Source organism: Mauremys mutica, chromosome 2 (genome assembly GCF_020497125.1).
Source record: "Mauremys mutica isolate MM-2020 ecotype Southern chromosome 2, ASM2049712v1, whole genome shotgun sequence".
NCBI classification, from domain to species: Eukaryota; Metazoa; Chordata; order Testudines; family Geoemydidae; genus Mauremys; species Mauremys mutica.
The window spans coordinates 218,192,434-218,207,048 of record NC_059073.1 but is presented as its reverse complement, the minus strand read 5'-3'; the positions used below and the strand labels follow the sequence as shown (position 1 = coordinate 218,207,048).

Genomic DNA, 14,615 nt, shown 5'->3' with positions numbered 1-14,615 from the left:
GCGCCCTAGGGGTGGGAGGGAGAAGAAGGAGGCGAGGAGTGGGGCAGCTTGGCTGCAATTTTTCCCCAACTCTAGAGCACCCACAGAGTCAGCGCCTCCCTCCCGATCCCCTCCTTACCTGAATATCGGGACAAATGGCATCCTGATGGTACATTGATTGGGACAAAGGGTTAAATATCTGCACAGTCCCAATTTTATCAGGACACCTGATCACCCTATCTGATTGCTTCTCATGCTGGATCTTGTGTCTCAGAATGAGGGAATGACCCATCATTCTGATCTGTCCTCCTGCCATTTAACTGCTTGGTTTTTGGATTGATGTTAGAGCTAGAAAAATCATGTTCTTCAGAGGTGCAAACCATCTTGAGCAGCAGTGGAAAAGATTCTACAAGAAAAGTGTACTGTGCAAAGTAAAACAGATTTGCCAATATTAACTGGCACTTCCAGAGTCTCAGATACCTGACATTGTAGACTATATCTTTTAGCAGAAGACCTCAGGTCTTTCACTCAGCTCTCTGAGGTACATCTAGCAGCTATTAGTGCCTTCCCCCTCACCTTGGATAGCTCTCCAGTATTTTTCTACCCTTCCACATCTAGGTTCCTGAGAGGTTTAATGAAAATATTTCCACCGATAGTAGAACCTGCCCTAATATGGGACCTTAATGTTATTTTGACAGGTCTGTATGAACCCTTGGCTTCATGTTTTTTTCTATATCTGTCTGTGAAAACCGTTTTTGTAGCAATAACATCTGTGAGAAGAGGTGGGAGAGTTAGGGTCTCTCATGGCTGATTTTTCCCCCACCCCTAGTCCCACAGTCTTTTACTGGGACAAAGTTTCTCTTAGTACACAAAATAATGTCCAAATTCCACCTGAATTGGATTATACATTTTACTGGAATTTTATCCAACCCCCGCTCCCCCTTCATTTTGATGAAGTCAAGTTACATACTTTAGATTGGCGCTAACCTACTTCCGGAGAATGAAATCATTCTCTAGGTCCCCAAAATTATTCATTTTGTATGCTGAAAGAATGAAAGGAGTTCAGATATCTACACAGAATCGGCAAAGTGGATTTTGCATTACTCTGTGCTATGAATTAGCTAAGTTAGTTCCTCCAACCAATATTAATGCTCATTCAACAAGGGCTCAAATGACTGCGGTGACCTCTTTGAAAAATGTTGTCTGTAAGGCTGCCACATGGAGTTCAATACATGCCTTTACAAGACAATATGTGTTGATGTAGGCATCTTCATCAGAGATGACTTTTGTGGAGTTGTTGTTCATTTGTCTTAAATAGGACTCCAAACACCCACCACCATAGTTAGATGGCAGCTTGCGAATCACTTAGTGTGGCGTACACACAGGGACGAGCACTCAAAAGAAGACAGGACAGTTACTTGTCTATACAGTAACTGCAGTTCATTGAGATGTGTTGACCTGGTGTGTATTCCATGGCCTGCTTCCCTTACTTTCTGTGATCTGCAGTAGAGAAGGAACTGGAGTGGTGGGTGGGCCTGTACTGCCCTTTAGACCTTCGGTAAAGGGTACAAGGATAGTTAGGGCACATGCCTGAACCAAACAGACACTACTAGCAAATAATCTCTGATTTGGGCCCATGTGCACCTGCAAGTGGAATACACACAAGGATAACGTGTCTTGAAAAACTCCAATAATTGTATTTCCCTTTTTTTAAGAGAGCCCATGCCAACGCGAAACTTTTAAATTAAAAATAAATGTACCTTTGGAGAGGGATTACTTCCTCCTTTTTTTTGTGATAACCCTACAGGTCAGGTGGACCCCCTACCTTTCATGAGTTCTTGAAGTTTTTATGATGTGTCCATCATATTGGTTTATTAACATATCACATAGGTTGGGGACATGGCTGACCACAGAATTCCCCAAACACTTGATATTAGACTACAAAACTTCACTGTAGGGCTAAGAGAGATAAGATGGTTGTTGGTAGCATAGTGGGTCATTGAAGAGAGAGGTTAGGGAACAGTAAGAATCTGAAGAAGAATGAGACATGAAGGAAGAAAGTATTAGAATGTTAGATAAGGTTTGCAACTTGATTATCTAATACAAGTAACCAAGTACTAAGATAATACTCTGACAGTAAACCAATATTTTGATGTAATAATTCCTTGTAGTCAAAATTAATAGTGTAGATAGCATGTCACTTTAAAAATTGAGGCTGCAAATATTATTCCCAGAGTTCAACATTTAAGTCTGTTGCTCTTACTTTCCCCATATTAGGAAAACTGGTGTAGTTTATTATAAACACATATAGGGTAGGCAACAGCATCATTAGGATTTCAGAAATAAATGGAAATTTTAGTAAACTTCTTAAAATTAGGACATTTCTTTCCCTGAAACATTTTCTAAGCAATGGATAAAAGTGGTGTATTTTGCAAATAAAAATTAGTGAAGTAATGTCAGACTAAGTGATTTGGATTTGGCATCATATTTATAACTATTATTAAAGCAAGATTTAAGCTGAAGCTTTTGGATAATGCTCTAATTATTTCAATATCTTTTTTGGAACATTAACTTTTCAACTTTAAAACAGATTTATCAGTAGCATAGTAATAGCTCTGTCATAAAGTTATGAGTTGAAAGAATTTGTATTCACAGGATTTTAGATATGATATGAAATATCTATCTTCTATATTGCTAGAAAAGGTGATATGAACATTTGACTTTCCCAAGCTACCTTTTGACCCATGACCCACTGTGATTATTTGCTCTGCTATACATAAATATAACTTTAAACCATTTTTATGCAATTGAATTTCTATTAAATGTATATGGTACGGGGAGAAAGGTTGGAAACAGGGACTTTATTTTGCTTTTGACACAGGTAGAAAATCAGTTGATCATTAATACTTGAGTTGATGTTGGATTGTGGCCACAAACTAGTTTCTAGGCCTGTCGCATGTAGGTAGATGATTATGTTAAAAGGCCTGATCCTGCAAGCCTTACTATTATGAGGAGCTTGCTAAAGTCAGTGGAACTATTTGCATAAATAAGGATTTCTTATGTTGTAAGTATGCGTTTTAGCATGTTTCAGTCTACTCCTATAACTGTCCTCCCTGTGCCAGGCTGTCAATTGCAGTGTTTATTCTCTTGCTAGTCCCACTTGATCAGGTGTTTACAGAAACTAAATTAAATCAGGGCCCAATCCTGCAAAGTGGTTAACACCTCTTAGGAGTTGCTATGGCTCTTTAGCCTCCACTGACTACAATGAGAATTGTACGCAGTAGTGTTCTAGCTATGTGAACTGGATTTTTCTACCTGGGTAAAAAAGCAAAATAAAGTCCCTGTTTCCAACCCCTTTCCCTTGTACTATATAAATTTAGTAGAAATCCAGTTGCATAAAAATGGTTTAAAGTTATATTTATGTATAGCAGAGCAAATGGTCGCAGTGGGCTATGGGTGAAAAGTAGCTTGGAAAAGTCAAATGTGCATGCCACCTTTTTCCAGCTCAAAACCTTCTCTCTCTCACCAACAGAAGTTGGTCCAATGAAAGATACTGCTTCACCCACCTTGTCTCTATAATGAGAACTGTGGATTCTCAGCACTTCACAGAATTGGGTCTTATTGGGTGCTTAGTATTACAATGATAATGTTTAATATGTGCCTTTTATATGTTCCTTACTTTATGTTGCCTTTCTTTAAAGGTGCCCAGCTGTTGGTTAAACCTTTGGTAAAAGAAGATGGAGGAAAAATAGATGGAAATCAAAATGTATATCTTGTTGGAGCCTCTCACATAAGGCTGCTGCTGGGAGCTGAAACTGTGGGATTGGTAAAAGAATGTAATGATAACTCAATGAGAACCTTTACATATAGCAGTAGAAACACCTTCAAAGATTTTGCAGGTAAAGTGCTTTAAGTGTTTTAGGACTATTCCTGAATCATTTAAAAAGATATGGTCAAAGATTGTAGGTGCATAAGTACACAGTTTAACTAGTCAAATATTTTATTCTCTTTCTGTTTCTTGGAATAGTAAAAGCTAACAGAAGTAGCTAGAATAAGCCATTGTCTATGTAATCCTTTGGACCTTTGAACATTCAGACTTCATTGTGGAATTAATCTGTATTTCCTGTCTCTGGATGAATCACATCTTGTAATGTGCCTGTGCTTTTACTTCATGCTTTTTTGCCTGATGTATCTCTATGTTCATTTATTGATATGAAAGTTTATAATAAAGTTAACAAGGACCTTAAATTTGTTAGTAATATGTACATGATTAACACTATCTAAAGTATTAGTTAATATTATTGCCTCCTTTTCTGATTTTAAAAAAAAAAATGGAAAGCAAAATGTTGGGGTTAACTGCATCTTAATTAGCTGGAAAAAATGGAACTATTTTGATCCATTATGTTTGTACATCAAGCAATTGGTCACTAGCATGGGAATGATAGATTTCATATTTGTATTTTTTAGATTGGGAGTTAATCAGGGAAAGGCCCATTCCTTCCTTTGTGTTTGAACATTGTTGGCATTACCAAGAATAATAATGCATTGTTTTAAGGATACCACATGCAACGATTCTTTCTTAGGGGTCTTAGCTCCATAGTGCGAGATTGGCAGAACTCCTGCTTTCCAAGGAAGTACCAGATTTCCATATTAAATTAGCCTATTGTCTTATCAACATTTTTTCACCTGTCCATTTCAGTGAGGCCCTTCTCTGTATTTTCTGTGTCAAAAGGCTCTTGGGGTTCTGTTTGGCATCACTGAAGCCCTTTAACGTTGATTAAATTGTTTGCATGTTTTGACACCAGTTTGCTGGACAATTCTGTTACCAAGATAACCGTGTCCAAATAGTTGTTATAGTGCATTTCTTTTTATGATCTGGCTGTCCTGAAATTGGAAGACCATGCCATAGTCTGGACTATGGAGCTGGGAATTGTAGAGCACTTTAAAGTGTTGTGCTCCAGTTGCCCTGTGTAGACTATGCTAGCATGAATTAAAAGGTACCTACTTTGCATTAATATAAATTAGAAATGCAGTTGGATGGTATCTTCAGAGAAGGGAAAGTTATTTGTAATTCTACTTCTCTGAAGATATAGTTCCAACAGGATTCCCACTAAACCCCCTTAGAGTTTGGGATTTTTTTTTAAGGTTTCTCATTACTTTGGTCATGATTTAGTTATTTTGAATTGGTTCACCATTCTGTTACATTCACCTGCTTTGGAAGGTAGTATTTATATCCAGCAGGATTGGTGTGAAATAGTTGTTAGGGGGCCTTTTTTGTGTGCTAACATAACTGCTGCCCTCAGAGGTCAAAATTTTGTAAAAGCTGAGAAGTCCTGCCTGATCTTTCGTTATGGTGCTAAAACTTGGGAGTGAGACATTGTCAGAATTATATCTTCAGAGAAACATAATTGCAAGTAAGTAATATTCTCCCTTTTGACATTCTCAAGTCATATGGATAGATTAAATATGCAGTAGCTGAAATGTGTTTCTTATCATTGAAGGCTTTTAGGAGGCATGAGTTTTCTCTCACAAATGTGTTATCGAATAATATTGGTGCACAGCATTTCTTTTCTGAACTTGTTGGTCTTTAGTGCCTATTTTGTCCCCAGTGTTCTAAGCAATTATCTCCATTAGATTTTTTTGGTATGCTAAGGAAAGGGTATTATGAACCATTTTTTTTTCTTATTTAGAGGACAATCACGATTTCCTTACAATGGCAGAGCGTCAGTACATTATCAAGCACGAACTTGAAAATTTGAGAGCCAAAGATGAAAGAATGATTCCTGGGTACGCGCAGGCAAAGCTGTATCCAGGAAAATCAATTAGTAAGTGATTTAGTTTATGGTATCCTTAACTGATTGCTTTGACTAATATTTGAAACATATTGCTCATTGTGAATATGTAAGGTAAAGGGGATGTTCACAACTTCCTATAGCCATGAGAAATCCTTCAAAAGTTAAAAGGAATCCAGTACTACTCCACTGTATCTTTTTATTTTTCTTCATCTTTAAGAATTGGAGTAATGTAAAGAAATGAAGGGTTTTTGTTTTTTTTTTATAAACTTCAACTAGTGGTCTTCTGAAAAGATAAATGGATGGATAAATGCTGTATGAAAGTTGGGAAGCAAATTTTTAATTATTCACATTTCTAATCAATTTAGTTATTAGATTCTTTAATCTTTTTAGTTTAATATGCAAACCTTATTACCAGGAAAAATTTGAGTATTACAATAAATAGAATTTAAAAGCATATTGAAGATATATATGTGGTGAGACAAATTCTTGCCTTTTGAGGATCTGCATGCAGAAATGTTAAATTTTCACAAATGTCTGCAAAGCATAATAGATTTGTAACAAGGTGGCATCCACCTCTTGCAAGTGCCCCCTTCTGGTCGGGTATGTCTGCAGTCTTTCAGTTTATGTTGAACCCTGTCAGTGATTTCTCAGGTGGTTTTTGGCTGAGTCATACACATTGTATGTGAAACAGAACACCCCCCTTCTGAGATGTACAGTCTTTAACTTATCCTGGCTCTAGTATGGGGCCGGACCCCCAGGGCATCCTCTCTGGAAACACTGTCTTCTTGTGGCCCTCCCTCGGCTTGGTCCTTACTTAGTCCCAGCAGCCAGCCAGGAGCTCCTTTTTTTGCTCCCCCAGTCCCTGCTGGCAATTGTCTTGGACTCAGTCCCAGCAGCCAGCCAGGAGTGCCTTTCCTTCTCAGGTTTCCAATCACACTGAGCTGTCCGTGGTCCTGCTGCTCTTTCAGCCAGCCAGGAATGCAGTCCTCTCTCGTCCAACTCCAGGCAGCAACTGACTACTGCTCTGTTCTGTAGCTCCTTTTATATGGCCCTGCTGGGCCCTGGTTGGCTGCTCTCTGCAGACTCTCTCATTGGCTGCTTCTCCGCAACCAGTCTAGGCCGCTTGGAGGGCTTCTCATTACAACAGAGAATTCTCATTACAGCAGAGAATCACCTTACCTATGAGTAAAGACAGAATACTGTTTCAGTATAACAGAGAGTCAGAAAAGGTACTCTGTATCCTTTCACTGAGGAGATGTCTTGGGTAGCAGGGATATTCTCAGGAAAAATTGGATCCTGGTTCCTATGTAGCCAGCCATCTCTGCCGCGTACTGAACTTTGGGGGGAAACCTACTTTATTAAGTAGAAACGTAACTAGTAATAAGTGTAGACCCATGTTCAAGTTTTATGATTTTGTTTTGTATTATGTTTGTTTCCACCACACTTTCTAGTTAGGTTTATTTAAGAAAGAATGGAGAGCTATGTTTGTTTTATTATAAGTGCTCACAAGTGCTGTGCGATTTTACAGGAGCAGTGATTTAAGGTAAAACTGCTTATTGGGGTACACTGGTTCTTTGGGGGCAGAGGATCTGGGATTTCTCTGAGTAGCCAGTGTCAGGGCTAGGATGTCACAGGGGAACAATTCAAAGAGATTCAGGGATGGGGGCGTGCATCTATTGTTAACCTGCAAGGCAAAGATAGGGCTGCCATAGCCCAAAAGAGAGTGCTTGAGTGGCTAAAAGGCTGCTAGTATCGGGGAGCTAACACCCAGCCACTATGGCATGTTTCAGTCTTGCGTGCCACAAGAACCATCACAAAGCACACTAGTGGGAAAGCTAGCAGATGCAGATTGAATAGCATCTATTTACATTAATTAATTTACTCACCATTTATGAAAAATACTCATGCTCTGTGTGTAGAAGATGACAACTTGTAACTTTCTGTTTCTGTTAGCAAATTGCAGACAATGTGAACTATATTAATTATCCAGGGAATAGATGTTATATGTTGTTGCTTTGGAAGGATTGTGTGCTAAAGCATCTTATTTGATGTGGTTCACTTTTGATAATGATGTGTTTGGTTTGTTTCCTTATGAAAGTATCAGAAAAAGTAATAGTTTGTCCAGACCACTAGTATTACATTACTGAGAAAGGAAGTTTGGTTTCATTTGCAACTCTTTAAATCATCCTTGGTAGATCATTTTTCCTCTGACTTGGGAGCTCTTCTATTTCATGGGGGAAGGGAGCAATAAGAGCATACTATTTTTAGGAAAGCTGGAACTAGCCCATTGGCACATAAGTTGTTTTCTAAAGAAATGTACCATATCTTTTAATATCTGTGGATCATTAGAGTTTGTTTTTATATTTCATGTTAACGTCTACAGAATAGAAAGATTTGTGTCTTTTTAATAGTTCAAGAAATGTGTATAGAAAGATAAGTTGCAAATATCAGAGGTGAGTCTGAAGTTATGTCTACACCACAGTGGCACAGCTGTGATGCTGTAGTGCTATAGTTTAGACACTTCCTCCATTAATAGAATGAGTTTTTCCATCAATGTTGGTAATCAACTTCTCAGAGAGGCAGTAGCTAGGTCGATGGAAGAATTATTTGCCTTTAAATCCATTTTCCCAGTCTCATTCTAAAATTCCAACCCCCTGAGCACCTTATATTGATGTGCACATAACATAAATAGTACTTGCTTTCTGTCATCAAAATTGAATACAAATTTATGATATCATAATATGAGATTTTTTCTGTAATGAAGAGAGCATTTGTATTTGGCTACTTTGCAATTTAAGAGGAAATTTCCCATAAGCAATGGAATAATAGTTAACCCCCCCAACTATTTCTTTTAGTTTGTTTTGATAGACTTAATTTTTTAAAAATATTAATAATTTTTGGTGCTCATGAAAATAACAATAAGTTCATCAACTAGAACGAGGCACAATGGCAGGTGCTGTTAAAGCTTCCCCACATGGGTGTATGACTGCATTTCAGTTCTGACTTGCTACACCACCTGCTGTTGAAGCCACAGAAACTGCCAGCCTCTGGAGTAGTTTGTATGATGAGACGGACTATCAAGTTTCTCTTGGAGATAACATTTAAGCCCAGGTCTTTGTCGGGACGTTAAACAGTTATGCACCTTCTATATTATATAATGTTATATTAATATATAAGAACTTTTAAATGCACATATTATGTGTATTGTAAGGATTTAAGTAGCAAATTAGTTGTTTTTTCAAACATTTTTTAGGCTTGCTAGTTATAATGTAACCCAATGCAAGCATGCTAACTGTACTATGACTTTACAGGAGCCATGTAAACATAGCTTTCCCCATTTTCTTTCAGTGAGAAGATTGATGACCAGTGGTATCCTACTTCAGATTTTCCCACTTCATGATACAGAAGAATTGAAGAAGCTCCGGTACACCTGGTATGGCCAGGTTAAAATTAGTTATCAACCTTTAGGTATGTTAGCACTTATTTCACTGAAAAAAATTAAATGTCTTGAAATCAGAAGTGGCTCCAGTGGTGGTGAGCTTTTGAGAAGCTAGCTGTCCTTTTCTAATCAAGAGAGCTGTCTCTGAGTACAGACTTCCGATCCTGCTGACTCACTTTATCTAAACTATTTCCCTGAAACTTTTGGATAATTGGTGTTGCATGGCAGCAGGTTAAGGAAGTTATAAAAGTGTGATTTCCTTTGGGTTAATGAACTTCCAAAGTCCATTAGCCAAGACTTTGGAGATTGATCCCACTGGCAACAGAAGGTCTTCTGGTTTGTATCCCTTGGGAAAAAAAAACCTGGAAAATTAAATGTAAGAAAGAATATATTTAATGCAGTGTTAAAGTTTCACAGTTAAACACTTAAAAGTCAGGAAATGCCGTAGTTAATTATAGCTCAGTTTGAGCAATACAGTTCAACCATCTTTGAGTATGAGGAGAATGTTGGGGGAAAAACATTTTCTTCATCATAAAAAGGAATTCTTACAAGTGTATTTTAACAGCTCTAGTGCCAGTGTAGCTGAGGAGAGAAAGTTAAAATCGGTTCTGGTGAAAACTGTTTTTGATTGCTATTCTATTCTGATTTTTTAATCATGCCCATCACAGTGCTATATGAGCGCCCAGTTATGAGGGTTTGAAAATTGTACTTCAGGCATACATAGTACTTTCAGTACTTTTTTTTTTTTAAGCATTCCTTACCAATCTTTTATGTGATGGATGCATAATACTGTTGATACATACATGGAAACATAACTACATATTGTACTGAGAAGGAGAAGAATGCTCTTTCAGTTGGATACTATAGTTATAAGGTGTGAATTGTATGAGACAAAGCTTTGTCGTGAACTTTGTTTTTCTGGCATACACAGAATACTACAAAATAGAAGATGCTACATTTATATCTAAGATTGTAGAAAAAATGTTTGATATTTGAGAAATTATATGCTAATGTAATAAAACATTAAATTGTAATGTATACATGCAAATGCATGGGGTCATGGAAGATTGGATATCCATTCTTAAATTCAGCATTTTTATTGTACTTTTGAGTAGTTAACTGTGTAAGCTTAACAATTAAGGTCCGTCAGGAACTGAAGAAACTTAAATGATAGAAATTCTCATGATTGCTTCAGAACATTTAATCTCTCAGTTAAAATAAAAAGAATCCACATAGTTAGAACAAGTCTTTGCCCAGGCTAAAGAACATCTTTTGGGCTAGGTGGTTCTCAGTGATCTTTCCACATTAAGCTCAGTCTTTCATAGCTGCAGCAGGCCTCTACCTAGGCTAAGCTTTTTCCAGTCTTTTTCAGGGCTGGAGCAAATCTTTCCAGCTGGGCAGGCTTCTAGGATAACCGCAGTCCAAGGCTAACAGGCTCTTGCAAAGCTGAGGCAAACTTTATAGATTCCAAGTCTCGCTCCCCACTAAACTCCAGCAAACTTCCCCCCCCCCACACACACACGCACATTAGACTCTGGTCAGCAGTCACTCTGTCAAAATGTCATTTCATAAAGACAATATTTTAATACATGTAAGCAGAGGCTCTGCTAAAATTCTGCATTAGCCTTAATTTTGGCATTTCTTTTGAATGCCTAACTCTTCAATCTTAACTTTGCAATAACACAGTGTTTTGCAATCAGTAATGCTTTAATTGATGTTAGAATTTTGTTTCTACTAGATTTTTAATGCTATAGTTGTAGATGCTAAGATAAGCTGTAGTTACGGCTTTCCTACTACTTTTTTTTTTTTTTTTTCCAAATATACCTTCTGGTAGTTTTAGAGGTGTGGTAAGAATTACAGAGAAGTAATGATACTGGTTTTCTCTGTTTAGGAAACTGAAATTTGGGCCATTGTCTTAATCTGAAACTTCATTTCATATTACACTGAGATCTATGTTGGGAATTATTTAACATAATCAAATAAGGGCTTGTCTACACTACCACTCAGGGTCAATCTAAGATATGCAATTTCAGCTATGTGAGTTGTGTAGCTGAAGTGGACATACTTAGATCTACTTACTGCGGTGTCTTCACTGGGGTAAGTCGACAGCTGACGCTGTCCCGTCAACTCTGCTTGTGCTTCTTGCTCTGGTGGAGTACAGGAGTCGACGGGAAAGTGCTCAGCGGTCAATTTATCACGTCTATACTCGATGCGATAAATCGACCCCCGTTGGATTGATCGCTGCCCACTGATCACGTGGGTAGAGTAGACAAACCCTCTGATGGTTTGGTGAAATGGATAAGTTGTTTACTTAGTGGTCATATCTGAAAGGAAATCTTGTCTTCAGTGCAACCAGTATGACATGGGAACCTAATGTTCACTCCTTCTTTTAGTGTGCCAGTCAGATAACTCTTTTGTGTCTTTAGAAGATAATGCAGTTCCTATTGAAGATTTTAGTACTTCTGTCTCAGAATATTTTAAAAAGCTTTGTGTGCTTTGAAAAATAAGTTCTTTTGGTGTTTTCCCCCTTGCCTTGGCTTAGGTTTTTTTTTCTCTCTCCACAGATCAAATCCGTTGCTATTTTGGTGAAACGATTGCTCTGTATTTTGGCTTCTTGGAATACTTCACATTTGCTTTGGTTCCTATGGCTCTCATTGGGATTCCTTACTATGTGTTTGCATGGGAAGACTATGACAAGTATGTGATGTTTGCCTCATTCAATTTGCTTTGGTCTACAGTGATCCTTGAAGTTTGGAAGCGCTGCTGTGCTATCATGACTTACAGATGGGGGACACTGTTGATGAAGCGGCAGTTTGAGGAACCGAGGCCAGGATTTCATGGTGTTTTGGGAATCAATCCTGTCACTGGCAAGGAGGAGCCAGTATACTCAAGTATTAAAAGACAGATACGAATTTATCTGGTGTCCTTGCCATTTGTGTGCCTTTGCCTCTATTTCTCACTGTATGTCATGATGATTTACTTTGAGTTGGAGACTTGGGCTCTGGATTTTCATGAGGAGAATGAGTCTTATTTTAGCAAATTAATGCTATTTTTGCCCAGCATAATCTATGCTATTGTGATTGAAATGATGAACCGCGTCTACCGATATGCTGCAGAATTCTTAACATCATGGGGTAAGACTTGTCTTTTTTTCTGTCTACTTTTCTTTTACATGAGAAAGTAAGAAGCCCAAACATTTAGAATAAATGTATATAAACACATTTCCTAGCGAGGAAGGCATTTCCTAAACGTACTGCTGCGTACATAAAGAAAACTGTCTGGACAAATCCACGGTTTAGTTGTGAAGGAGCATCCACCCCACAGTGGCAGAGAAGGGGTTAAAGTAGCCTAGGGAGGCTGTACAGGGAGCCGCCAATTGGAGAGTGGTTGCAAGGAGCAGCCAATCAGGGCCCAGCATGCCCATATAAAAAGAGCTGCAGGGCCAGACACTGTGAGGTGCTGCAGGAAGCCCAAGGACCGCTAGCACCTTGGACAGGGTAGCTGCTACCAGAGACCAGGGGAGCTACAGAGAGAGCTTCTGGCTGGCTGCTGGGACTTGCAGGCTGGAGGCCCTGAGAAAAGGGCAAAGAAGGTACTGGGGCCGTGGGAAAGTGGCCCATGGAATTGAAGCAGCACTGGTGAGATGTTAAGGAGAGGCTGCTAGATACAGGGTTCCTGGGGTGGGATCAGAGTTGTGGGTGGCCCTGGGTCTCTCTCTTCTCCCCCCCCACCCCTTGCCGCTGGGAAGTGGCTGGACTGTTGGACAGTGATTCCTTCCCCCCGAAAGGGGGAAGCACAGACGATGACCTAGCCAAAGGGCTGAGTCAAGAAGAAGACCCTGCAGTTTGAGGAGCTGAGAGAGGAGCCGTAGGCAGGAGCAGAGACCGAGTGCTGGTGTGCAGACTGTGGATGTGGGTGTTGGTCTTGAGCTAATCTTCAGCATGACCAGGAGGAGGCAACAGTCTGGTGATGGGGGCTGCATCCTGGGACAAGGATATGTTATGAGGACTACTTCTTTGAGTGCTTGATCATATATATAAATTTTCATTCCAGTCTTAGTGCGCATTTGCCTCCCACACTTAAGACTTTTGGCCAGAAATGTCCATTGGATCCACTCATGTTCCCTGAGTTCCCTTGTGCTCCTGTACCAATGGTATAAAGGACAGTGCAGGACCAGTTGCCATTTGGTTCCTTCTCATCGCCTGTGTGGCTTGAGATGGACCTCCCAGTGTCTCTCCCTTTGTTAATGATTTTTGGAATCAATTATATATTAGTGTTTGTTAGTTAGTTAGTTAGTTAGTTGACCATTGGCATCTCCCCATTTTATGATAAATTATAGTTAGTTTTTGGGAAGTCTTGTTAATTCTTCCTTCCCTTGCATACGTTCCCCTCCAGACTTTCTCTGGTACCAGGACTTTTTAGGAAGTCACATCGAAAGTCACTCTGATTCAAATACTACCCCTCTTGTAAGGCAACAGTTCTAGTTTTTCATGGGCACATGAGGTGTCACAGAATCGTATGACTGGAAGGGACTTTGAGAGATCTTCTAGTCCAGTCCCCTGAACTCATGGCAGGACTAAGTATTATCTAGACCATCCATGATAGGTGTTTGTCTAACCTGCTCTTAAAAACCTACAATGGAAGAGATTCCACAACCTCTCTAGGCAATTTATTCCAGTACTTAACTACCCTGACAGGAAATTTTTCCTAATGTTCAGCCTAAGCCTCCATTGCTGAAATTTAAGCCCGTTGCTTCTTGTCCTATCCTCAGAGGTTAACACGAACAATTTTTCTCCCTCCTCCTTGTAACAACTTCTTATGTACTTGAAAGCTGTTATCATGTCCCCCCCCTCAGTCTTCTCTTCTCCAGACTAAACAAACCCAATTTTTTCAATCTTCTCTTATAGGTCATGTTTTCTAGACCTTTTGTTGCTCTCCTCTGGAATTTTTTCTCCATTTGTACACATCTTTCCTGAAATGTTACACCCAGAACTGGACACTTGAGGCCGTATCAGTGCAGAATAGAGTGGAAGAATTGTTCCTTGTGTCTAGCTTACTACACTGCTGCTAATACATCCCAGAATGATGTTTGCTTTTTTTGCAACAGTGTTACAATGTTGACTCATATGTAGCTTGTGATCCACTATGACCCCCAGATCCCTTTCTGCAGTATTCCTTCCTAGGAAGTAATTTCCAATTTTCTGTGTGTGCAATTGATTTGCATTTGTCTTTATTGAATTTCATCCTGTTGTCTTCAGACCAAACCATTTCTCCAGTCTGTCCAGATCATTTTGAATTTTAATCCTATCCTCCAAAGCACTTGCAACCCCTCCCAGGTTGGTATTGTCTGCAGACTTTAGAAGTGTACTCTCTCTGCCATTATCTAAATCATTGATGAACAT

The 14,615-nt window shown here is 39.1% G+C and overlaps 1 protein-coding gene across 4 annotated transcripts in view; it reads left to right on the top strand.

The window, feature by feature from the left end:
• ANO10 (anoctamin 10) overlaps positions 1–14,615 on the top strand; it is a 257,183-nt gene that overhangs the window by 17,126 nt on the left and 225,442 nt on the right. For 3 of the 4 annotated variants that reach the window (XM_045006445.1, XM_045006447.1, XM_045006446.1), the window contains exons 3-6: positions 3,681–3,878; positions 5,670–5,804; positions 9,123–9,242; positions 11,778–12,347. In XM_045006445.1, coding sequence (XP_044862380.1) covers positions 3,681–3,878; positions 5,670–5,804; positions 9,123–9,242; positions 11,778–12,347 — 1,023 coding nt within the window. The remainder of the gene's footprint in view (positions 1–3,680; positions 3,879–5,669; positions 5,805–9,122; positions 9,243–11,777; positions 12,348–14,615) is intronic. The other variant, XM_045006448.1, reaches the window with a different exon arrangement.